Source organism: Delphinus delphis, chromosome 12 (assembly GCF_949987515.2).
Source record: "Delphinus delphis chromosome 12, mDelDel1.2, whole genome shotgun sequence".
Classification (NCBI taxonomy): Eukaryota; Metazoa; Chordata; class Mammalia; order Artiodactyla; family Delphinidae; genus Delphinus; species Delphinus delphis.
Genome location: NC_082694.2, coordinates 72,015,200 through 72,041,321, shown reverse-complemented (window position 1 = coordinate 72,041,321; position 26,122 = coordinate 72,015,200). Strand labels below are relative to the sequence as shown.

The 26,122-nt window shown below is 35.9% G+C and overlaps 1 protein-coding gene across 2 annotated transcripts in view; it reads right to left on the bottom strand.

The window, feature by feature from the left end:
* The window catches only part of ATAD2B (ATPase family AAA domain containing 2B), a 150,996-nt gene that overhangs the window by 25,622 nt on the left and 99,252 nt on the right, over nucleotides 1-26,122 (bottom strand). Inside the window, exons 20-22 of one of the 2 annotated variants that reach the window (XM_060027039.1) lie at nucleotides 20,091-20,226; nucleotides 17,851-18,047; nucleotides 14,162-14,321 (exon numbers count right to left, since the gene is read on the bottom strand). In XM_060027039.1, the coding sequence (XP_059883022.1) occupies nucleotides 14,162-14,321; nucleotides 17,851-18,047; nucleotides 20,091-20,226 (493 nt within the window). The remainder of the gene's footprint in view (nucleotides 1-14,161; nucleotides 14,322-17,850; nucleotides 18,048-20,090; nucleotides 20,227-26,122) is intronic. The other variant, XM_060027040.1, reaches the window with a different exon arrangement.

Here is a 26,122-nt window from a genome sequence, read left to right as displayed (position 1 = left end):
GGTTATAAAGTATATATTCTTTTTTTGTCTGGCTTCTTTTACTTGTCATAATTATTTTCACATTAATACCTATTGTTTTATATAATACTGTATAGCAACTACACTTCAATTAAAAATAATAAAAATACCTATTGTATGATCAACACTCCATTCCTTTTTATTGCTGAGTAGTATTCCACTATTGGATATAATACAATTTATCCATTCACATGTTGATGGACATTAGGGATGGTTCTGGGTTTGGGCAATTATAAACAATGTTACATAAATATTCATGAACAAGTCTTTATATGGACATATGCTTTCATTTCCCTTGAGTTAATATTTAAGAGTGGAATGGCTAGCTCAACAATGGGTGTATGTATGTTTAACAATCTTAAAACTGCCAAGCTTTTTCAAAGTTGTACCATTTTATATTCCTATATTCCAGTTCCAAGTGTCAACACTTGGTATGATCAGTCTTTTTAATTTTAGACATTCTTATAGGTGTTTAGTGGTATCTCATTATGCTTTTGATTTGCATTTTGTTAAAGATTAATGAAGCTGAGTATACCTTCATGTTCTTATTTTCCCTTTGTACATCATCTTTGGTGAAGTGTCTTCAAATCTTATACCTATTATTTTAATTGGGTTTTCTTATTATTAAATTTTTAAATAAACTTATTTATTTATTTATTTATTTATTTATTTTTGGCTGCATTGGGTCTTCGTTGCTTCATGTCAGCTTTCTCTAGTTGCGGCAAGTGGGGGCTACTCTTCATTGCAATGCGCGGACTTCACATTGTGGTGGCTTCTCTCGTTGCAGAGCATGGGCTCTAGGCATGCAGGCTTCAGTAGTTGTGGCATGCGGGCTCAGTAGTTGCGGCTCGCAGGCTCTGGAGTGCAGGCTCAGTAGTTGTGGTGCTTGGGCTTAGTTGCTCCACTGCATGTGGGATGTTCCCAGACCAGGGCTTGAACCCATATACCCTGCATTGGCAGGCAGATTCTTAACCACTGTGCCACCAGGGAAGTCCCTTATTATTAAATTCTGAGAATTCTTTTAATAGTCTGGATACAAGATAGCTTTTATATTTAAGGTATATTATCCATTGAGATTCTTTATATAGATAAGAGGTCTTTTTTTTGGCATACTTATATCCAATTGTTCTAGCACTGTTTGTTGAAAAGACTACTTTCTCCACTGTACTGACTTTGTACCTTTGTCAAAATGCCACTTACTCTATATGTGTGGGTCCCTTTCAGGACTCCATATTATTCCATTGCTCTATTTGTCATTCTTTATGCCAATATTACACTGTCTAGATTACCCTAACTTTATATGTCTTGAAATAAGGTGGTATTAAGTCCTCCAACTCTGTTTTTACTTTACAAAGCTGTTTTGACTATTTTAGATCCTTTCCATTTTCATATGAATTTTAGAATCACCTTGTCCATTTCTATAAAATGTCTTCTGGAATTCCGAATGAGGTGGTTCAATTTGAGAACTGACATCTTCACAATGTTGAGTCTCCCAATCCATGAACACAATATATCTCTCAGTCTATTTAGGTTCTCTTTAATTTTTCTCAGCAATGTTTTGTAGTTTTCAATGTATAGGTCTTGCCTATCTTTTGTCAGATTTATCAACATCTCATGTTTTTTCATGTTAATGAAAATAGTAATTTAAAATTTCAATTTGCTATTGTTTGGGGCTAGTATTGTATTTCCATAAATACAACTGAGTTTTGTATATTGATCTTGTATCCTGCAACCTCACTAAACACACTTGCTAGTTCTAACAGTGTCTTTGCAAATTCCATAGGATTTTCTATGTAGACATCATGTTGTTTACAGATGAAAATAGTTTTACTTCTTCATTCCCAAACTAGATGCCTCTTATTTCTTTTTCTTACCTTACTGCACTTGCTGGAACCTTCAGTATAATGTTGGGTAAAGTGGTAAAAGTGGACATCTTTGCCACATTCTTGACCTTAAGGGGAAGCATTTAGTCTTCTGTCATTACGTATGATGTGAACTGTAGGCTTTTTGTAGATGTCCTTAATCAGACTGAGGATGGTCCTTTCTACTCCTCGTTTGCTTACACTTTGTACTCAGGAATACCTATTGGATTTGTCAAATACTTTTGTGCACTGACTGAGATAATCATTTCTTAGTCTGTTAATACAGTGACTTACATCGATTGGTTTTCAAATTTTAAACCTATCTTGCATTCCTTGCATATTCAAGCAGGAATAAACCCTACTTAATCACAAGGTATTATCTTTTTAACATATTGGATATAACTTGCCAAAATTTTGTTTATGTTCATGAGGGATATGGGTCTATAGTTTATTTGGTCTTTTTTCTTTTTTCTCCTTGTAATATCTTTTTCAGAGTAATGCTAACTTTATAGACTAGGTTGGAAAGAATTCTCTCCACTTCAATTTTCTGGAAAAGTTTGTGTAGAACTGGTATTATTTTTTTCCCTAAATGTTCAGTAAAATTAACCAGTGAAGGCATCCAGGCCTGAAGTGTTCTTAATGGGAATGTTTTAAACTGTTAGTTCAATTTCTTTAACAGAAAAAGAATTACCTATTCACATTATACATTTCTTCTTTCATGAGCTTTTTTTTTTGTCTTTCAACAAATTTATCCAATTTACCGAAGCTGTCAAATGTATTGGCATAAAGCTGTTCATAATGTTCCCTTACTGTTCTCTTAATATATGTAGAATATGTAGTAACGTTACCTCCTTCATTCTTGTTAATGGTAATTTGTGACTTCTCGTTATCCTGACCAGCTCCACTAGAGATTTATCAATTACCAATCTTCTAAAAGAACCAGCTTTGGGTTTCCTTGGTTTTCTCAATTTTTTTTCCTGTTTACTATTTTATTGATCTGCTCAGATCTTTATTACTTCCTTTCTTTTGCTTACTTCGGGTTTCATTTGCTCTCTGTTTCCTAGTTTCTCAAGTTGGGAGCTCAGGTCAGTGATTTGAGACTTTTCTTCTTTTCTAATTTAAGTATTTAGTGCTATAAATTTCCGCCTAAGTAATGCATTAGCTGCACCTTGTAAGTTTTTATATTTTCATTTTATCCACTTGAATAATTTTTAAACTTCTCTTCTGATTTCTTCCTTGATCCATGGAGTTATTTAGAAGCGTGGTATTTAGTTTCCAAATATCTTTTCCAAATAACCTTTTTTATTGATTTCTAATTTAATTCCACTGTGGTCAAAGAACATACTTTGTATGACTTGAATCCTTTTATATTTAATAAGACTCATTCCGTGGCCCAGAATATGTTCTATCTTGGTGAACATTCCAGTGCACCTGAAAATAATGTGTATATATGTTGCCACTGGGTAAAGTGTTCTATAAATATCACTTAGATAAAGTTGATGGATAGGGTTGTTCAAGTCTTCTATATCTTTACTGACTTTCCGTGTACTAGCCTTATCTAGTTTTAGGAGAGGGATATTGAAGTCTCCAAGAAATTACAAATTTCACTATTTTTCCTTGTAGTTCTATCAATTTTTGCTTCATGAATTTTAAAGCTCTGTTATCAGAAGCAATAAATATTTAGAATTATATGTGTACTTGATAACTATGAAATAATCTTCTTTAACCCAGGTATCTTTAGCCTGAAATCAACTTTGATATTTATATAATCACTCCAACTTGGTAGGATTACGGTATTTCATGCTTTTAATCTATTTGCAGCTTTATATTTAAAGTGGGTTTCTTGTAAAAAAAAAAAAACTAATTCAAAAAGATATATGCACCCCAATGTTAATAGCAGCATTATTTACAATAGCCAAGATACAGAAGCAACATAAGTGTTCATCAACAGATGAATGGATAAGGAAGATTATATATATATACACATACATATATATACACACACATACGGAATATATATATATATATATATATATATATATATATATACACACACACACACACACTACTCAGCCATTAAAAAAATGGAATTTTGCAATTTATGACAATATGGATAGACCTGTAGGATATTATGTTTAGTGAAATGAGTCAGAGAAAGACAAATACTGTATGTTATCAGTTATATGTCGAATCTAAAAAATAAAACAAACAAATGAATATAACAAACCAGAAACAGACTCACAGATATGGAGAACTAGTGGTTACCAGTGAAAAGAGGGAAGGGGGAGAGACAAGATAAGGGTAGGGGATTAAGAGGTACAAACTACTATGTATAAAATAAGTATGCTACAGGATATAATGTACAGCAAAGGGGATATAGCCAATATTTTATATAACTTTAAATGGAGTATAATCTATAAGAATTTTGAATCATTACTTGTATAATACTATAAATCAGCTATGCCTCAATTTTTTAAAAAGTATATGGGAGGAAAATGAATGAATAAGTTATTTTTTTAAAATAACCTTAAACAAACAAGGAAGTCAGTTTCTTGTAAAGGAACCTCATTAGTGCAGTAGGTAGAGTGTCAGTCTCATCAAGTGGGCTTCCTGTAGGGAGGATATGGTTGGGTCTTACTTTTTTATCCAAAAGACACTCTCTGCCTTTATTTGTGATGTTCAAGCCAGGTATCAGCAAGTGTTTCTGTATAAGGCCAGAGAGTAAATATCTTAGGCTTCTCAAGCCATAAGGTCTCTGGCAAGTATTCAAAGCCGCCCCTGTAGCATAAAAGCAGCCCTAGACAACATGTAAACAAATGGGCATGCCTGTGTTCCAACTATAAAAACTTCATTTACAAAACCGGGCAGTCAGTTTGACTGTAGTTTGTTGATCCCTGGTTTAGGGGATCATTTGCTTTTAATATAATTTATGTGATTATTAATATGCTTGCTATTTACTTTCTACTTGTCCCACATGCTCTTTGTTCCCTTTTTCCTCTTTTCTTCTCACTTCTTTTGGATTGTGTACAGTTTTATGATTCAGTTTTTCTCCTTGTTGGTTTATCACCTCTAACTATTTGCTACACTACTGCTAGCCCTATATAAACATCAAGGAATATTCCCTCTCTTTCTCCGGCCTCAGGTAGTTTCCTCACACATATGTGCTGATCAGTATTCAGCTAAAGACTGGAGGAGGCTCTTCTGCAGATCTCCAGAGTGCTCTCTCTGTGCAGCTTTCTCCTTCCTGGTACTCTGCCCTGAGAACTTGATCACCTTGGCCTCTTACATTCCCAGCAATTCAGGGAGACTTCCAGGCTCTGCCTGGCTTCTTCTTTCCCGTACCACAGTCTGGAAGCTATCCAGGCAACTATAGTGCTCAACTTGTTAGTTTCCCATCCTTCACAGATCATTTCCATCGTTTCCTGATATCCAACGTCTTCAAAATTGTTTTTTCAAATATTCTGTTCAGTTTTTTTTCTCCATTGTTTCAGGCAGAAGGGGAAATTCAGTCCCTTTTACTCCATCTTGGCCAGAATCAGAAGTCTCCTGATATTTTAAAACATTCTTTGAAAACCAAATTTTAATGGTTATGTAACAATCCAAAGAAAGATGAACCTTAATTTTTCAAAATTATTGCTCTATTGTTGGAAGTTGAAAGTTCCTTCAAATTTTAACCACTACAAACAAAAAACTATAATGAACATCCTTAGAAGGAGCTATGCTTTCAAGCTGATATTTGTAGCCCAAGCAGCTTTCTGCCACTGGCTTTCCATTTCAGCTTGAAAAAAAGCTAAAAAAAGAGGTAAAATTAAATATAAAGGTCACGTATCCAGCACATTATACTCTAAAATAACTCAGTGATCTTTCTTTATGTTTTTTTTTAAACACATGCTTCCCACCCACATTCCATCCCCAATTAAAGGGGGGAGAAGAATGAATTAATTAATTAAGAAAAGAATTCCATAAAAATTTCCCACTGATCTGAAGGACAAGGAATTTATTCTAAAGAGCATCTGTGGGGACTTCCCTGGTGGCAAAGTGGTTAAGAATCCGCCTGCCAATGAGAAGCCCGTGCACCGCAACGAAGAGTAGCCCCCGCTCACCACAACTAGACAAAGTCCATGCTCAGCAACAAACACCCGATACAGCCAAAAAAAAAAAAAAAAAAATTAATACCAAGAAGTTTTTAAAAAAATAAATAAACAATAAAGAACATCTGTGGGAATTCCCTGACGGTCCAGTGGTTGGGACTCCATGCTTTCACTGCTTAGGGCCCAGGTTCAACTCCTGGTCAGGGAAATAAGATCCCACAAGCCACACAAAGCAGCCTAAATAAATAAATAAATAGCATCTGCATCTGACAAGGTAATGCTTTTTAAATATGCCTATCATTACAATTCTTTTTAATCATTCTTAGCTTCGAACAGTGTCTAAGTTTATACATAGAATAGAACTATAAGCTCACAGATTAAAATTAAAAGATATGTCCATATCTTGGATCTTCATCTTTTTTGAGGGGTAGGGGAGTCATCCTGGATCTTATAAGCTTGTGATAAAGGTGGAAAAGTATACATACAATTTTGTATGTAGTTGTTCAGAGACCCTCTCATGGCCACCAGACTTTTAAATTCCTTGCTTTAAAATTATACATGAATAATAGCTACATATTTACCACCAGTTCTTTTATTTTGTCTCATACGTTAAAATCTTAAGATTCTCCAAATCCATGAAATTTAAAAGTAACATAAGCATAGCAGAAAAACCCCATACATAACTCGCTTTGAAGTTAAGACAGATCACTATCCATTCAGTTGTGCCATGTAATATTTGTGGGTTTGTACACAAATTACATAACCTCTCTGAGACCCAATCTCCTTATATCTATAAAATAAAGATATTACCACCTAGTTTTGCCTTCAATAAAAAGTAATGGCTATTAGAATAAATTGATAAGTATTAATAAAATTAATACAATCATTACTTTTATGAAGGTATTTCAATGTGTCTATGTTTCTTTTGTAGGTGAACAGAAGTATATTAGCTGGGTTTTTTTCAACAAAATTATTAAGAAAGATTAATAATATATATATATATTTATTATTATTTTATTTATTTATTTATTTATTTTGCGGTACGCGGGCCTCTCACTGCTGTGGCCTCTCCTGTTGCGGAGCACAGGCTCCGGACGCGCAGGCTCAGCAGCCATGGCTCAGGGGCCCAGCCGCTCCGCGGCACGTGGGATCCTCCCGGACCAGGGCACGAACCCGTGTTCCCTGCATCGGCAGGCAGACTCTCAACCACTGCGCCACCAGGGAAGCCCAATAATATTTTTTTTAAAACTGATTTTTATGGGATGATTTTTCATCCTAAATCATTTCATAAATAAGAAATTTTACTGTATTTACTGGTTCATATCTGCATTATGTTATTATGCCTCCATTTTATAATTTCTATGTACTCTGAGACTCCTTCAGTTAGTATATAAGAAGAGGACATTCATAAAATTTACTCACTGGTCACATTTATTAAGAATATGCTCCATACAAGATGTCTATACAGGGGCTTCCCTGGTGGCACAGTGGTTGAGAGTCCGCCTGCCGATGCAGGGGACACAGGTTCGTGCCCCGGTCCGGGAAGATCCCACATGCCGCGGAGCGGCTGGGCCCGTGAGTCATGGCTGCTGAGCCTGTGCTCCGCAACGGGAGAGGCCACAACAGAGAGAGGCCCGCGTACAGGAAAAAAAAAAAAAAAAAAAAAAGATGTCTATACAGATCCTGTTCTCAATCAGCTTAGAGTCTAAAATACAGGATAAGGATATGTAAATAAGTAATCACTCCAGGAAATAAAAGAAAGGAATAAGTGTCTCAGAAAAGTTGCATAGTGTTATGATTCCAAGACAAAGGGATTACTTGTAACTGGAAGGAAATCGGAAAAAACTTTCATGAGCATAGCATTTAATATTCCTTGAAGGATAAGTGGGATTTTAAAAGATAAGCATGGTTTTAAAAGTGATGCACTAGGTTTTCTTGTATATAACTTACTTCTCAACAAAACTGATTTAGAAAGAAAGAATGAAAAAAAGAAAGAAAGAACGAATGTACACACTCTCAGCAGAGGCAACACATTTAACAAAGGTACTGGAAGTACCAACAGTAAGACTGAGACTTAAATTGAGAATTGGGACCCATATTCCCTTGAGGAGGGTTCCTTCTAGGCTCCCCTCTCTTTTCATTCTGTTTACTGCCTATGTGATCTCATTCACCCCTATACACTTATGACTCCAACCAGGTCTCTTACTCAAACTTCTATCTCTGAACCCCCATATACAACTACTATACAATGTCTGCATTTTATCTGGGTGTACCAGAGGTAACTTACATTAACACACCCAAAATTAAACTTAGCATACTGCCCATAAACCTGTTCCTCCATTGGTTTACTTGTCAGATTCCTAACACCGAGACCACAAAAACTCAGATGTCATTCTAGATTTCTGTCGGTCATACATAATTGGTTGGTCACTAAGCCCCCTATGTTCAATCTATGCTGCCATATCAAGTGAATCTTTTTTTTTTTTTGGCCACGCCACGCAGTTTGTGGGATCTTAGTGCCCTGACCAGGGATTGAACCTGGGCCCCAGCAGTGAACACGCTGAGTCCTAACCACTGGACGGCCAGGGAATTCCCCACAAGTGAAAATCTTAATTGGTCTTCCAACCTCCATCTCATCATTCCCTTGACCTTTGATACTGCCTATAATACTATACTCTTAAATGCAAATCAAATCAAATCACTTTCTGTCTCAAAACCAACCAGTGGCCCCTTATCATCTAGACAATTAACTCTGAAATCCTTACACAGGATCAAATGAAGATAGGGAACTTAGTATGACATTTATTTATCTACAGGACTCCCCGCTAAGAAGCCTTTAGGCATCTCTCAGGCCAGAGCTGCATATCTCCAGCACTGAACACAATTTACACACAGAAAATATTTCATAAACGGATGCTCAGTAAACGGAGATTCAGTGAGTGGAGAAGTGAGTGAATTTCTCACTAACTCCTCCACAGACACTCTACTTCCCAGCCATATTCTTTTTTTTTATACCTTTGTACACTACTTTTCTCAGCCTAAAATGAATGCCCTTTTTAATCTTGTTCATCTCCAGTGTCTTCACCTCTGTGCTCTACTCACACTGTACATATATCTAATACACACCTTATGAAACTGCATTACAATCGTCTGCTGCTGCCTCAAGACAAAATTCAAAATCGCCACCTCGATGCTATCTCTACACCTTAATAATCTATTACAATTACCAATAGTTAGATATTTGTCATTCCTATAAAACAGTGAGTTTCTAGATAGGAAGGACTGTGGCTTATTTATTAACTGTTATGGGCTGAACTGTGTTCTTCCCCAAAATTCGTATGTTGAGACTATAACCCCTAATATCTCAGAATGTTACTGCATTTGGAGTAGACTTTAAAGAAGTAATCAAGGTAAAAGATGGTCATAAGAGTAGGCCCTAATCTAATCTGACTTGTGTACTTATAAGGAGAGGAAATTTGGACACACACAAGAGACACCAGGGGTGCATGGACACAAAGAAAAGACCATGTGAGGACACAGCAAGAAGGCAGCCTCTGAAAACAAAGGAAAAAGGCTTCAGAAGAAACCAAATCTGCCGACACCTTGATTTTAGACTTTTAGCCTCCAGAACTATGGGTAAATCAATTTCTGTTGTTTAAGCCACGCAGTCTGTGGTATTTTGTTAAGGAAGTCCTAGCAAATTAATACTATAACATATAGCATAAGGTCTGTCACATAGTAATTATTCAATATGTATTACTGATTTGAATATCTCCATCTCAAGAGGCAAGGACTGTCACAGTACTCTAAGCACTCAGCTCAGTAACAGCACATGATACTTACAAATACTAATAGAAAATATGAATGAGTTTGACTGAAGCATAGCCCATAGAGGGCTCCAAAAGCTGAATCTGTGAGCTTTATTCCTAAACAACTGGTGCAAAACAGAAGATTTTGAGAATACTACAAGACTAGGGCTGAAATTTCATCAAAATTAGCTAAATGAGGGTATGTATGCGAATGCACTTGAGGGCTAGGGGGGGCATGTGGTACAAGACAAAGAATGGGGAACAGTTAAACATAAAATATATCACATATTTATAAGATAGTAATTAGATCAAATATCTGATACTAGCCACATTTAGAACCTACAAACTAAAATTCTTCTGGCTAACATATTTAATTTTTGTCCACTTTATCCTCAAGGGAGAATCTGGGTAAACACTTAGGCAACATGTACAGCTTCCAAAATGTTGGCTTTTGTCTTCTATGTACATGCTAGTTTTTTTCCCCAAATGGCCAAGTGTTCTGCAAAACAGAACACTGTAAGCTTTCAAATACTCATGGGAGCTTATAAAAGTAATACAACATTCATGTAATTTCCACTTGCTACACAACAGACCCTGAGGTTATTTTCCTAATACATAACAAGTTGTTCTGTTGCTAAGAAGAAAAAAAGGGCTCTTGACTGAAGATATGAAAAAATCTGAACAGAGCCGAAATCATGCTTTTGAATTATATGACACTTTTTGCATGTAAAACAGTGAAGAAATGAAGTTACAAGTGTATCATGGCAACTCTAACTGTGAGATAGAGCCATATTCTTTGATTATACAACTGCATTCTGTAGTAAAAGGTTATTATGCACCAGAAATCATTGCTTCTTTCATAAAAGCAATATTATTTCAATGTGGTTATAATTAAGTTACATGGGGCGGGGTGGGGGGAGAATCTGGATTGATCCTTTCTACTGGCTTTTTCTAACCGCTCAAATTCATTTTTCACTATCAGTCCCTAGATTTGTTCCAAAATAGGATTAAATTTTAAATGTGGTCCAGGGAATATACTAATAAGTACAAAGGGTCATTCTAAAGCAAATATGTAGGTACCCACTAAGGAAACAATTTATAAAAAATTAAAGCATAATTTAAATAATAATGATAACAAGAATAAATATATGAATGACTAATCTTTACAGAATACTTCTCACATCTCAGGCACTATGCTAAGGGCCTAACATATTCAAGTTGAACCACATGAAAATGGCAGTTTCATAAGGTTTAACCTAATACATTTTCTCATCTAATCCTTACAACTACCCAGTGACAAGAGTACTATAATTATCCCCATTTGCAGATAAGGGAAGTAAAATTTAGAGGACTTAACTTGATCAAGTTAAAGAACTAGGAAATAAAACTGGGACTGAAGCCCAGGTGTACATCCAAAGCCCAGGCTCTCCTTACCTACTGCACAGTTTCAGTAACCTCTATGTCTTGAAAAACTAACAGGATGAGAGTGTAGGCACTCAAGTACTCTCACACACTGCTCAAGGCCACTATATAGACACTTGTGCAACTGTACCTTCACCAAGAACGCAGCAAGGGAATCAAAGGAGACTGACATCCAGCCCATTCTTTACTAGCCAAACTGTGGCCCTGTTGCTGATGCCATCTACACTGAAAAGGAGATTCTCTCAGTCCCACAGAACTGCTATATTGGTTAACAAGTGACCCTGATGCTGCTAGAAGATTTTTTAAATTGTGAGAAAATTTTAACAACACAGTTTAAAAGCCTTAAAAGAGATTATTATACAATCTTTGATCCAGAAATTTCACTTTAAGGAATTTATCTTCAGGAAATAATTAAGGATATACGTAAAATTTATGCCATATTCATCAGTGTTATAATAGAGAAAAAAGCTAAAAAATCTAATATGTCCAACAACAGGGTAGTAGCTACTATAATACATCCATATGATAAAAATTATGTGGTAAAAATACATTAACTCATAACCTTTTCACAAAATATTACATGAATGAAAATGTTTACAAGAGTTATATTTTCATTTTAGTAAAAATATTATTCATACATGTATTTCATATATAATATCTGTGCATGTGTGTGTGGCAGAGAGAGAGGGAGGGAGGGAGAGAGGGAAAGAAAAAGAAAGAAAACACTAGGTAACAGGATTATAGGTTGCTTTAATTTTCTTTGTTTTTATCCTCATAAATTTTTCTATGCTATACAGTGAAAAGTAAAAAAAAAAACAAGAAAACTAAACAACAACAAGATATAAATGTCCTGATACAAAGCTTAAAAACTGTTAGATACCAAGAGTAGCTATATAAAAGTTCATTCTGCCTCTTAACTTGGAATTAAAGTATGCAATTTACTGTGGTCTAAACTAAGACAAGAAATACTTAACTTCATGTAGAAATAAGAAATCCAAGTCATTCTAACAGGTGGCCTGAGTTAAGAACCACTGCCCATAAATACAGACATAAAGCAGAAACTGAATTCTGAATATCTTTAGATAACTGAAAGTCTGCATTAATTTTTTAAAAATAAAAAGCATCTTGGGCTTCCCTGGTGGCGCAGTGGTTGAGAGTCTGCCTGCCGATGCAGGGGACGTGGTTCGTGCCCCGGTCTGGGAAGATCTCACCTGTCGCGGAGCGGCTAGGCCCGTGAGCCACTGCCACTGAGCCTGCGTGTCCGGAGCCTGTGCTCCGCAACGGGAGAGGCCGCAACAGTGAGAGGCCCACGTACCGAAGAAAAAAAAAGCATCTTACTTGTATATCATCTGTTGAAGAAACAGAATTCTCAACAGAGTGAGAAATAGAGTAATGATCCCTGCCAGCTGGGAAAGGGCCTGGCACTATCAGCCAGGCCTTGGTGTATTCATATGAAACATAAAAACAATTTTAGGGACTTCCCTGGTGGTCCAGGAGTTAAGAATCTGCCTTCCAATGCAGGGGATGCAGGTTCCATCCCTGGTCGGGGTACTGAGATTCCACATGCCTTAGGGCAACTAATCCCATGTGCCGCAACTACTGAGCCCGCATGCTCTGAAGCCCATGTGCCACAACTAGAGAGAAGCCCGCACAACGCAACGAAGATCCTGTGTGCTGCAATTAAGACGCGACACAGCAAAATAAATAATTTTAAAAAATGAAAAGAAAAAAAAAAACATAAACAATTTTACAGAACACCACTCTGTGACCATGATGGATCAAAATAAAAACAAGACCACTCCATAATCATGTCTGAACACAGACATAAGTATGAACACTGTCCTAACCACAAAAATAACCAAATATAATCCTATCCTGGGTAAGATGAATGACTGCCGCTTCTTTACCAATCACAACTTTAGCCTTGTTCCATTCTTCTTGCCTTCCAGGTTCTTAAAATACCTAGTGCCCCAATTATTCCCACTTCCTAAGAGCATCTAATCCACTGCAAAGCCCTACTTCCTTAAACCCTCCCCAAAATCACTTAACGCTAGCTCAAATCCTATATGGCTCCCCATGATATACATTCTCCTTTATTACAATGTATCAATAAATTCATCTTGTTTAACTACAGATTATTCCTGGAGGTCTCCCCTGGAGGGCATTAACAGAGTTGGGACTACAGATTTGAGTACAGGGTGGGATTAAGAGTAAAATAATAAAATTATATAAAAATACATGCAGTCTATAGAACAGATAACGTCTGTCTACCTAAAGGGGGTCTTTTGATAAGTAAACTTATCCACAGTAAGTTTCCACAAATTCGAAATTACCAGTGTTTATCAGCACTGGTGATGTTGACTAAATAAATAAATCTTAAATTCTCAACTATTCAGTTTTCCATTTTACCTGAAAAAAATAAGAATCTAAGTATAAAAAGTGAAAGGTAAATCAAGAAACTAAACCCTGAACACAACACTTAGAATAATAAAATCCTCTAATCTAAATATATTATCTAATAATAAATGAATTAGCAAATATTATATATAGGATGGATAAACGACAAGATCCTACTGTATAGCACAGGGAACTACACTCAACATCTTGTGATAAACCATAATGGAAAAGAATATGAAAAAGAATATATATATATGTATAACTGAGTCATTTTGCCGTACAGCAGAAATTAAACACAACATTGTAAATCAACTATACATCAATAAAATCTTTTAAAAAAGAATAAAATCCTCTAATTTAAATATATTATTTAGTAATTTAACAAATGAATTTAATAATTAAATATTTAAGTATATTATTAGTTCCTCATCAAGAAGTTTCTAAATACAGTAATATGTCATTAAGATTAATTTATCTATCTGAAATATAGGCAAGCTTTATTTAAATTTTAAACTATCTTCTCATTGATCACCAAAGTCAACCTTGCCCAGTGCATCCTTACCTCCTGGGTCCTTATCTGGATTGTACTCTAAAGCATTGCTACAGATGAGGTCAATATCTTTCAGGAAATCCTTAGCAGTCAGGTAATTATGCTTATCAATTTTAGTGATTACTGTTGATAAATCCATTGGTTCCTTGATTACTTCAAGATAATCTGAAACCTAAAACAGGATATTTTAATGAAAATTACTTCTGATATTTCATATAATCTACTCATAAAAACATAAAACAAAACCAGTTATTTTAAAATTAAATCTAGATATCTAGGAAATAATTACAGATAAGGATAAAATTATAGAGCAATTTATGCCACTAAAGATACTATGTCATACTTTCCATGAAAAGCTTCAGTTTCAAGTCACATCTAAACCAACTCTGAAAAGTTTCTCATCTTGAAATATGAAACAAACTGTGTCAGCTTTTTTTTTTTTAAATCCTTTGGATACACCTGAGAAGAAAATGTATTGGTAAAAATACCCAATAAGCATCAATAAATGTTACCTCAAGAAAAGAATTTTTTAAGGAAAATAAAAAGAAACACAGATTTTTTTTTTCTTATTATTAGAGATGTTCTCGGGTAAATCTCTTTAAAATCTCTAAACAAAAAAATTATCTGTCTTTTTCAGTTTTCCAGGATGAATCGTTTCATGGAAAGAGTTTTCTGCTCCTTTGGATTCATTACAAACATTCTGAGTCAACTGTATAACAAAAGTAAGTATTGCTTTCATGACTAGAAAAAATTTACTGGCTTTGTCCCTAAATATAAACAAATCTACAAGCAAAAAATACATTTTGCTCAGTGTGATTTTCTGGGAGATAACCCAAAATAGAGATATTGGTCATGACTGCCCAATAAATTGTATGTTTTGTATCATTTGACCAATAAGAAAGCTCTTCCAACCTATATATCCACAGGTATACCTTGTTTTATTTGCACTTGCCTTTACTGCGCTTTGCAGATATTGCACTTTTTTAGAAATTGAAGGTTTGTGGCAACCCTGTGTTGTCAGATCATGGTTAGCATTTTTTAGCAATAAAGTATGTTTAAATTAAGGTATGCACATTTTTTGTAGACGTAATACCATTGCATACTTAAAGAACACTACAATATAGTGTACACATAACTTTTATATACACTGGGAAACCAAAGAATTCGTGTGACTCACTTTATTGCAATATTCACTTTACTGCAGTTGTCTAGAACTGAACCCACAATATCTCCAAGGTGTGTATGACTGTATTGTCTTCCTTAATGCAAATCTCAAATCAAGTAATTAGGTCTGACATAAACACAGTCTTAGAAATGTCTAATTAGTCCGGGACCAAATTCTGGGAATAGGGTAATTTCTGTTCTATGAAGCTAAAGGCTAGTTTTCTCCATTGCAGATGGCACTGATGCTTTTTGGGGATTTTTTTGTTTTTTTCTGGCCTCGGCATGTGGGATCTTGCCCAGCCAGGGATCAAACTCATGCCCCCTGCATTGGGAGCATGGAGCCTTAACCACTGGACCACCAGTGCAGTCCACTGATGCCTTTTTAAAAATTTACATACTGAATATATATTCATATGAATAAATACACATATATGCATATACAAAAACATATGCATATATATATACATACATATTATTTATATGTTTTTAAATTTTTAGGTAGATGTGTGTGCATGTTTTGATTTATTTTTCATTCTCTAGGAGCTAAAAAGCCAGCCAATCTCCTTATAGGGGAGACAGTGGAGCTACACTCAACAAGGAACAGTTCAGAAGGTATTAGTTGGATCCTTGGCTCTGACAATTGACATGTATTGTGTACACGTGGAAAACATTTTATAAACTTTTGCACTATAAAAATTTATATTACTAAAGACCATAAAATTTTAGCACCTATGCTTATTTAAATTCAACACTTATTTTCTAAACTTTTGTTTCCTCTGCAATTTGCTTTGGAATTTGATAACGTTTTTAGACATTTCAAATTCATTATTTTAATAAAAGTTTTTGTGTTTTAGGTTATCAAAATGCTATCTTAGTTTCCTCTCTCTATCTGTCCCAGAGACCCCTAAGTTTTCAGCCTTAAAAGTAAACAAAGAAGCAGTAGCAAAATGAACCTGAAAAAGAAAAGAAAAAAAGGAAAAAGAGAAAACATCACCCTAAAATTAAAGTTTTAACTGACCAACATCTTCTATCCCCTCCCACTGCCTTACCATCATTTATAAAACTTTCAGTCTATCACAGATGGCATTTGAAATCTGACAATCTCTTCTGGTTAGACAGAAAAAGTTTTCCTGGACAAAGGCAAAACTGGTTCACTCCCAGCATAGGAGGCTGACTTGGGGGCAAGTCCTTATCAATTAAGTGTCAGAGTTCCCATACCCAATTTGAAATAAAAATAAACATTTATAACAATCTTTAAAGTGGGCTGATAGTTTTAAGACTTTCTGAAAATACCACGAGGGAAAAAATATGCTTCACGAATATAAAATATGTATTAATTGCAAGAGCAAATAGGCAAGTCCTGTTATTCCAGTAGAAAAAGATTGACAGCTGTGATATAAAGAATGTGGACTTCGAATTTTAAGAAACATTGAGTGCTGGCTGTGTCACTTGCCAATAAGCCTCAGTTTCTTCAACTGCAACATAATAATGACCTTGTGGGGCTGCTGAAAGGATCAAATGGCTAAAACTGTGTATTGTGGATAAACATACAAATAAAATTAAACACAGTCCCTTTATTCCCAAAAAGGGGAGGTGGGGGGAATAGATATTTTCAGGTTTTCCAAGGGGAAAAAACATAATGCTAGCTCACAGGCATAGATGAGGTAATGATTCCAAAGGAATCTGCTCTGATCCAAGAGTACAGATTTCACAATGAGGACACAACATTAAACTCTGCATCACTTCATAATTCAAATGTAAAAAAAGATGAAGAAAAAATTAAAACTAAAAACACCAAAGCTGTTCAAACATGGAGTCTGAACTATAAGAAGAATGCCAGTAAAGACTGCATTATGTGCATCCACACACTATATTATCCCAGGATAAAACAAAACAAAATAAAATTTATTCTACAGTATTATAGTAGATTCCAAATGGAAAATTTCTTTTCTCATCATCACAAACCATGCTCCCACAAGGACACAAAACAATACACATAGAAAGTGAGAAATTTTCCACTCAGAGCAGAGAAAATTCTTGGAGAGAAAAATAACAGGCTGTGCCTATAACCTCATACAGCATCTTAGTCACAGACACTTCCAAAATATGAAAGACAAATTTCAGGTTTCTTAGCTACCTCCTTCAGTAAGGTATACACAATTTGGGAAATGCCAATTTTAATTGGTATTGATTGGTTAATACCAATATTCTTTTGGAGAGCAGGATTTATCCTGGAATAAAAATAGTCTAGTATGGACATTTCACTAAAGTAACTTTTAATCCTCTTCTTAAATGAAGAGTAGGAGATCACAAAGATCAATACTAATCAAGAGGACATATACAAATTGTCATTAATTTCATCCAAAAGTCACCAGATGTTTGCTGATGACATTGGTAGTTATCACATGGATTAAAATTTTACAGGCTAGGGGTAATATTCATCCATGCCTTTGCTTTTTTCCTTCCAAAAAAAGATGTCAACATTTTTTTCTTTTAGCCAGTTCAACTTCACTGTTTGCACACTACTGAAACAAGACCTCTTCAATATCCACCGGTTTGCTGAAGATGTTAAAGCGTTTATCTGTGGCCAGCCTCTTGGTTACATCCCTGAGAAACAACCGCAACTCTCTTAAAGTATTTTCCTCCTGGTCCTCCATCCGAATTTTTTCCGATTCTGATAATTGACGAGGTGGAGAAGGTAGTGCAAGTGGAAGAACTTCCATAGCACAAAGACCTAAAGAAAGTAGAAGAAAATGTTAAGATTCCAACATGGCAGGGTCAGGACCTCAATTACTTTTCTGACACTCTCTCAAAATGTTTTTTTAAGAAAAGGAGAATTCCAAATACATGTGAACCATGTGAATTCAGCAGGTAAAAATTTGAATGGAAACCAGAAGTACATTAGGGAATAGCTTTACTTTTATAAAATAACTTACAACAGGACGTCTTTAAAGCACAAATGATATGATTTTAAATAATTTGATTCTGAGATATTATTTACGTACAACTTTAAGAAAAAGATTTCAAATCAACATAAATATCTTCAGGTGAAGTACTTGTATACTGATTTGCTGAAGTCAACCTTGTTTAAAGACTGTTTCTCAAAATGAGGTTGCCTTATATGCATGAAATTTAAACGGGCAAAGAATAATTCTTTGATCCTTCCCATTCCCAAAGACTTCTAATTTTAGACAAGTCTCCTACCCTCATATTCCTACTACAACACAGTTGGGATAGTAAATGGCACCTGCAGGGAGTGAAAAAAAAAAAGTAGTAACTAAAAAAAAGAATCCCAAAGACATGAAGAAGATGGAAAACCCAGGCTTAAGTGTGATATATGAAATCTATGGTATTCACTATCTACTGTAAAACAAACAAAACATCTTCTTAGGAGGTGAAGTATTAACTTGCCTAACCATAATGCTCTCTAATTCCTTAAAAGATTTTCCTGGTATCACACTGAAGCTCAGGATTAAAATCCTAAGTATTCTCGCCAATTTCGAAATAGCCCCTAAGATGAAAAATGAAAGTCAACAGGAGCAACTCAAAAAGAAAAAGAATTATGTTCAGCCTTAACATAGAAAATTCAGATCTACGGGACTAAAATATGACTAGGAACATGCAAGATACTTTATTAAAATGAATCATTTTAATAATGAAATATTTTAAACGCTGTTATTTAGATTAGCAGAAGGCAACAACCAATAATCAGAAGGTATAACTTTCATGTTGAATATTCCAAAGTTTCTGTGGGGAAAATCCCACAGCTATAGTCATTTGATAGATGTTCATCTTAAAAGCACTGAGAAAATGTGAAAAGGAGCCACTAAAGGACAATAAAATTATTAAAGTATTGGATAATATAGCCACTGAAAAACAAAGTATTGGATAATATAACCACTGGAAAACAAAGAAGTATGAAAAAGCAAGGAGTTGGCAGGGATGGGAAATGTATTTAATATCCTATAAGAACAGCTACGAGAAACATAAAAAGCAGAACAAAAAGAAAGAGGCTTAAATTTTTTTTTAACAAACAGGACTGCTATTTTCTAGAAGAGGATGAAAGATTAAGCAAGGGGATCTTATCTTTTTGCACCTTTAGTATTAGGAAAAGAAACTCTCTTTTGAATGACTTAGCATGCAGTCCTTACTTAAGTCAGGGGACTGAAAATCTAATTTTGAGGCCCCTCTTAATGCTATTAGGCCCAAATCCAAGAAAACTCTAATGCTTAAAGAAAGCCATGATAGATTTCCATGTGCCTAGCATAATATATCTAAATAATAGGTGCTCAATAAATATTTGAAAAATCAATCAATAAATAAGACAAACCAGAAAAGGCAAATGTTCCCACCAGTTCTTGGCCCAACAAAACTACCCTGGCCCAGAAAGCAATAAGCACAACACCTGTTGTTCACAACCTGATAGTTCCAGTCCTTAGTACTTAAAGTGACTAAAACACAGCAGAACCAAAGACTTTCTATGACTTTTTGAGCCTCAGAATGTGAAATCTACCAGAGCATCTGGACTGAAGTGATAAGGAGACTACATAAACAGTCACTCATTAGTAAAGCTTTAACAATGAGGCTGTACTTCCCAATCTCCTCAAGTCAGGTAAACACAATGGCCACTTCCACATGTGTTCATCTAAAGTTAAACAAAACCTGAAAAACTGTCTTCATTTCCACAAAGAAATGGGTTTTTTAAAAAGATGACTCCAAGATAGGATATCTCTTAACTCCAACCCACCCATTTTCCTAAAGGCTTTAGGAACTTTACCAGTGTGTTTCCTTCGTGGTGGAGCCATTGAGGCCTGATTGAGAATCAGTTCTTGGAAAAACTTTCTTCTGTCCTCTTCAATAGGCCTTTGAATATACAAGACCTCTTCGTACTGTATTCTAAAGATACATTTAACCTACACACATACACACACACACAAAGACATTAAATATTTAGAGAATTAAAAGCTTACATATTATACCAAATTATAATTTCTTCAACTTCGGTACCATTGTAAATGTCCATTGAACATCCATGCGCGGTTAAGGTTAACCTAGTCTTAGCCTATGCTGTTGAGAGGTTCAACCTCATGGAATAAACAAGAATGAAAGAATGATCCAGTTGCTCAAGTCATTAATAAATTATACTATAATATAAAAAAGGATAGTTGATTGTAATAGTCAGATGGCAACAATCTCAAAGAGCTGTTGCATAAGAGCTGAAAAGTAATTATCTACAACCTATTTACAATAGAGAGCTGGGAGGATGCTAACAACATTGCCTTATTTTAAGCGGTTTCTGTGTGCTTCCTATCCACTAACTTCCCTTCCTGGGCTCTTTCCCTACTAAGTCTATTCCACTGTATCCTCTGGAATCTTGATTTCATTGCATAAAAACTACACCTTCGATCTCACCAAAGAATGCTCCACAATGACACCACCTTCCATGCAAAACTCCCAAGCAAAATTAAGCCAGTCACGCTCATATCCCTCAACTCCTTCCAGTTAGTGATTGCCACCTCTCCTTTGTTCACCTGCTCTATAAAGACTTTGACCTCAGATGTCCCCCTTGCTGTTTAAATCCTCTTTACATCATCCACATTTGTCGATACACTTTATTTAATTCATATGTTTTCCTAGAAGGTCTGTTTCCTACTTCAAGATACTGAACTCCCTGAGAACAGAACTCATCTGTTTTCCTATACCTACCACCATGCCTGGTACCTAGCAATGCTTAATAAGCATATACTGAATGAATAAAGCTTGTCATTTTGTTACCCAGCCCACATCAAATTGGAAACTGCAAATAAAAAAAGGGTAAAGGTCACTAATATGGAAATAAGTACCAACCATGACAGTGTGGAAATACTGGATTAAAATTTAAAACATCAGATTCTAGCCCAAATATAGGTACATATTTCTGGTAAACTTTGGACAGTCCATTCAATTTGTTATGCCTAGCCACTTACTGAATTGCAGACTGTGAAATGAAGAATTACTTAAATATTATTTTTATCTTTGTAACAATGAGGTAGGTACGTAGGGAGTCCCTCATTTTACAGATGAAAAAACCTAGGCTTGGAAAGGTTTAAGTAACTGGCTTGAGGTCACAAAGTGAATAGAGAAGACTAGATTATATAAGCTCTAAAGGTCTTTTCTAACTCTAAAATCCTAAGACAGAGAAGAGACAATGAAAAGTAGCCATCAGAATTCAATATTTAGATGGGAAATTATTTACGTCAACCCAAAGCCAAATCCTTAAAGAGTTTACATAAAATTTCACCTTGTGACCTTCCGATATTTTCTTTGAAGACTACCTTTATGTAAAAACCCCTCCAATTCTTCGATCTATACTTTGCTGGCCTTCCCTTGAAAGTTCTGGCAAGCAAATTTACCACTGAACATGTGTCAAATATCACGTGTCAAATATCATGCCAAACACTGCAGTTAAAAACTTGAAGAAAACAGGCTTACTTCCTGCTGTCAAGTCTCTTCAGTCTCATAAGAAAGCATTATGATACCATGTCAGAAGTGTTATAACAGAGGTAGTGAAACAGAGGAGACCCTGCAAGGGGCATGGGTGAAGAGGCATTAGATAAGATATAGCAGAAAATGCTAACATTAACTGGGTCTTGAAAAATAAACAGAACACAATACCCTAGAAGTACCAGGATTTTGTTTAAGGGTAGTAAAACATTTAATTTCAGTTTTAAATATTCCTCTTTCTGATCATTTTTCAACATTGTGTTGAACCTGGTAAATGTAAAAGCATACCAAGAGCAAGTCTACAATAATCCCCCTGATATCAGCCTTCCTGATTATTACCAACAGCTTGTTTTTCTTTAAATTCACTCCTATCTTCTGACATTCCCAGCCTCAAACTTCATACTGCAACAAGACAAACCTCATATAATTCCCTGAACGAATCATGTTCTCTTTCACACTGGTTCACAACAGTCTTTACAGATGCTATTCACTCTTTCCTAAACTGTTTTTTTTTTAAACTCTCCACTCAAGCCAGTGCTTTCTGGGTGATGCTTTCTCTGACTTTCCCAGATAAACTTAGACATACCTTCCACTATCTCTCATTAAACTTTTTTTAAGCTCAATAATTTTTAGTGAGTTAATTCAGCTGTGCAACCATCGCAGGTCAGTTTTAGAATATTTCCATTACCTCCGAAAAGTTCCCTTGTGCCCATCTGCAGTCCATCCACACTTACACTCCCAGCTGACAACCAATGATTTGGTTTCTGTGTCCAGAAATTTGTCTCTTCTAGAAATTGCGTATCATAGACTTGGTAGTCTTTTGTGTCTAGTTTCTCTCAATTTTAGCATAATATATTGAGGCTCACCCACACTGGAGAATGTATCAGTGGTTCACTCCACTTATTCCTGAATAACATTTCACTCTATGTATATACACGACATTTTGTTTTGCCAATCACCAATTAATAAATACTTGGGTTATTTCCACCATGATTAACAATACTAGAAGGAACACTGGCGTACAAGTTTTTGTGGGAACATATGTTTATATTTCTCTGGAGTAGTTACCTAGGAGTGGAAATGCTGAGTCGTATCATAAGTTTATGTCTAACACCTTAAGAACTGCCAACTTTTCCAAAGTGGCTATACCATTTTACAATTCCACCAGCAATACACAAGGATTCAAGTTTCCTACATTCTTGTCAACACTTGGTGTTGTCTGTCTTTGTGATTATAGCTATCCTAGTTGGGTGTGCAGTGGTATCTCATTCCTGAATGACTAATGATATTGAGAATCTTTTCTCATTCTTATTACCTTAAGAATATATATACTCTTTGGTAAAATGCCTATTCAACTCTTTAGCCCATTTTTAAATTGTAGTTTCCTTTTGAAATTTGTGGTAAAACGGTCATAAAAAAATTTGCCATTTTAATATTTTTAAATTGTACAGCCTGTTGCATTAAGTGTATTCACATGGTTGTGCAGTCATCACTACCTATCTACCTTCAAACCTTTTCCATCCTCCCCAACTGAAACTCTACCCATTAAACATTAACTCCCTACACTCTCCCTTTCCCCAGGTCCTGTCAACCACCATTCTACTTTCTATCTCTACGAATCTGACTACTCTAGGAACCCTGTATAAGAGGAATCATACAATATCTGTCCTTTTGTGACTGGCTTATTTCACTTAGTATAATGTCCTAAGGTTTACCCATGCTGTAGTTACTCTTGTTGTAGAATGTATCAAAATTTCCTTCTTTTTAAAAGCTAAATAGTGTTACACTGTATGTATATGCCACATTATGTTTATCCATTCATCTGCTGATTTCTACCTTTTGGCTACTGTGAGTAATGCTGCTAAGAACATGGGTATACAAACATCTGTTTGAATCCCTGCTTTCACTTCTTTTGGGTATATTCCCAGAAATACAATTGCTGGATCATATGGTAATTTTGTTTAATTCTTTAAGAAATCACCACACCAAACCATTTATTTTCAACAGAGGCTGCACAATTTTATATTTCCATCAGCAATGCAGAAGGGATCCAATTCCCTCACATCCTAACCAACACTTGTTATTTTCTGTTATGTCAGTAGCCATCCTACCGGGTATAAAGTGATATCTCATTGTGGCTTTGATTTCTATTTCCATAATGATTAGTGATGTTCAGCATCTTTTCATGTGCTTTATTGCCATTTGAGTATCATCTTTGGAGAAAATCTATTTAAGTACTTTGCCCATTTTTGAACTAGCTGTTTGGGGTTTTCTCTGTTGCTGAATCGTAGGAGTTCTTTATACGCACCGGGTATCAACCCCTTATCAGATATATGATTTGCAAATACTTTCTCCCATTCAATGTATTGTCTTTTCAATCTATTAATAGTTTTATTTTTGATGAAGTCCAATTTATCTATTTTTTCTGTTAACCTGTACTTTTGGTGTCTCATCCAAGAAATCACTGCCAAATCCAATGTCATGGAGCTTTTCCCCTATGTTTTTTCCTAAGGGTTTTATAGTTTTAGGATTTTTGTTTTTTTTTAAAAATTTGTTTATTTATTTATTTTTGGCTGTGCTGGGTCTTCATTGCTGTGCGTGGGTTTTCTCCAGTTGCAGCGAGCAAAGGCTACTCTTTGTTGTGGTGCGCAGGCTTCTCATTGCAGTGGCTTCTCTTGTTGCGAAGCACGGGCTCTAGGCACATGGGCTCCAGTAGCTGCAGCACACGGGCTCTGTAGTTGTGGCTTGTGGGCTTAGTTGTGCCGTGGCATGTGGGATCTTCCCAGACTTGGGCTCAAACCTGTGTCCCCTGCATTGGCAGGCGGATTCTTGTTTTTTTTGTGGTACACAGGCCTCTCACTGTTGTGGCCTCTCCCGTTGCGGAGCACAGGCTTCGGACGCGCAGGCTCAGCAGCCATGGCTCACGGGCCCAGCCACTGCCGGCATGTGGGATCTTCCCAGACTGGGGCACGAACCCGTGTCCCCTGCATCGGCAGGCGGACTCTCAACCACTGCGCCACCAGGGAAGCCCAGCAGGCGGATTCTTAACCACTGCGCCACCAGGGAAGTTCCTATAGTTTTAGGTCTTATGTTTAGTTCTTCAATCTACTTGGAGTTAATTTTTGCATACAGTATAAGAAAAAAGTCGAAGTTTCATTTCTTTTGTATGTGAACATCCAGTTTTCCAGCACCATTTGTTGAAAGGACCATCTTTTTTCCTGATGAATGGTATTCACACTTATCGAAAATCATTTGACTTAGTCTTATTATTATGCTGAAAGAGTTTTTAATACATTCTGGATATAAGTGTTACCAGATATGTGATTTGATATATTTGAAACATTTTCTCCCAGTCCGTGATTTGTTGGGGTTTTTTTTCATTTTCTTGATGGTGTCTTTTAAAGAATAAAAGATTTTAATTGTGATAAAGTTTACCATATCAATTTTTTTCTTTTATGGATCATGCTTTTATATATTCTACTATTATAGCACTTCTCCTACTGTATTATTTTTTCCAGATCTCCCCTCCCTCTAAACTTTAAATTCTTGGAGAACAGTGGCTATCTGAATTTTCGCCTATTTTACTTCATTCAATGAAGATACTGTACTAGAAATATGTACGTGTATACATGCATCTATGTGTGAGTATTGTGTGTGTGTGTGTGTGTGTGTGTGTGTGTAGAAACTGTGTTAGGCAGTTAGACACTGTGAATGGAAGAGTGAAGAAAACAGACACTGTCTTAAATAAATTACATTACATTGCACAGAATAGGCAATACATTTTTGATGAATGAACAATGATCTCAACTTGATGAATACAAAACTCCATTCCCGGTCTTCCCTGGTGGCGCAGTGGTTAAGAGTCCACCTGCCAATGCAGGGGACACAGGTTCGTGCCCCGGTCCGGGAAGATCCCACATGCCGCGGAGTGGCTAGGCCCGTGAGCCATGGCCGCTGAGCCTGCGCGTCCGGAGCCTGTGCTCCGCAACGGGAGAGGCCACAACAGTGAGAGGCCCGCGTACCGCAAAACAAAACAAACAAAACCCCCCCCCCCCCGCCGTTTCCCTAACCACTCATCAGCCTAATCATCACAATATGCAAAAACTGTCTCTCTGTAGTTTTAGAGAGTACAGGGCATTATAAGTGCATAGCCTTTGGAATCAGACAAACCTGGGTTCAAATCCTTGCTCTGCCACTAGCTGTAAAACCCTAGGCAAGTTACTTTACCCCTGTTGGCCTCAGTTTCTTCATCTGTCAAATGGAAAAGTAATACTTTTCTCACGGAACAGTTTAAGAACATATGTTAGATAATATATATGATTAACC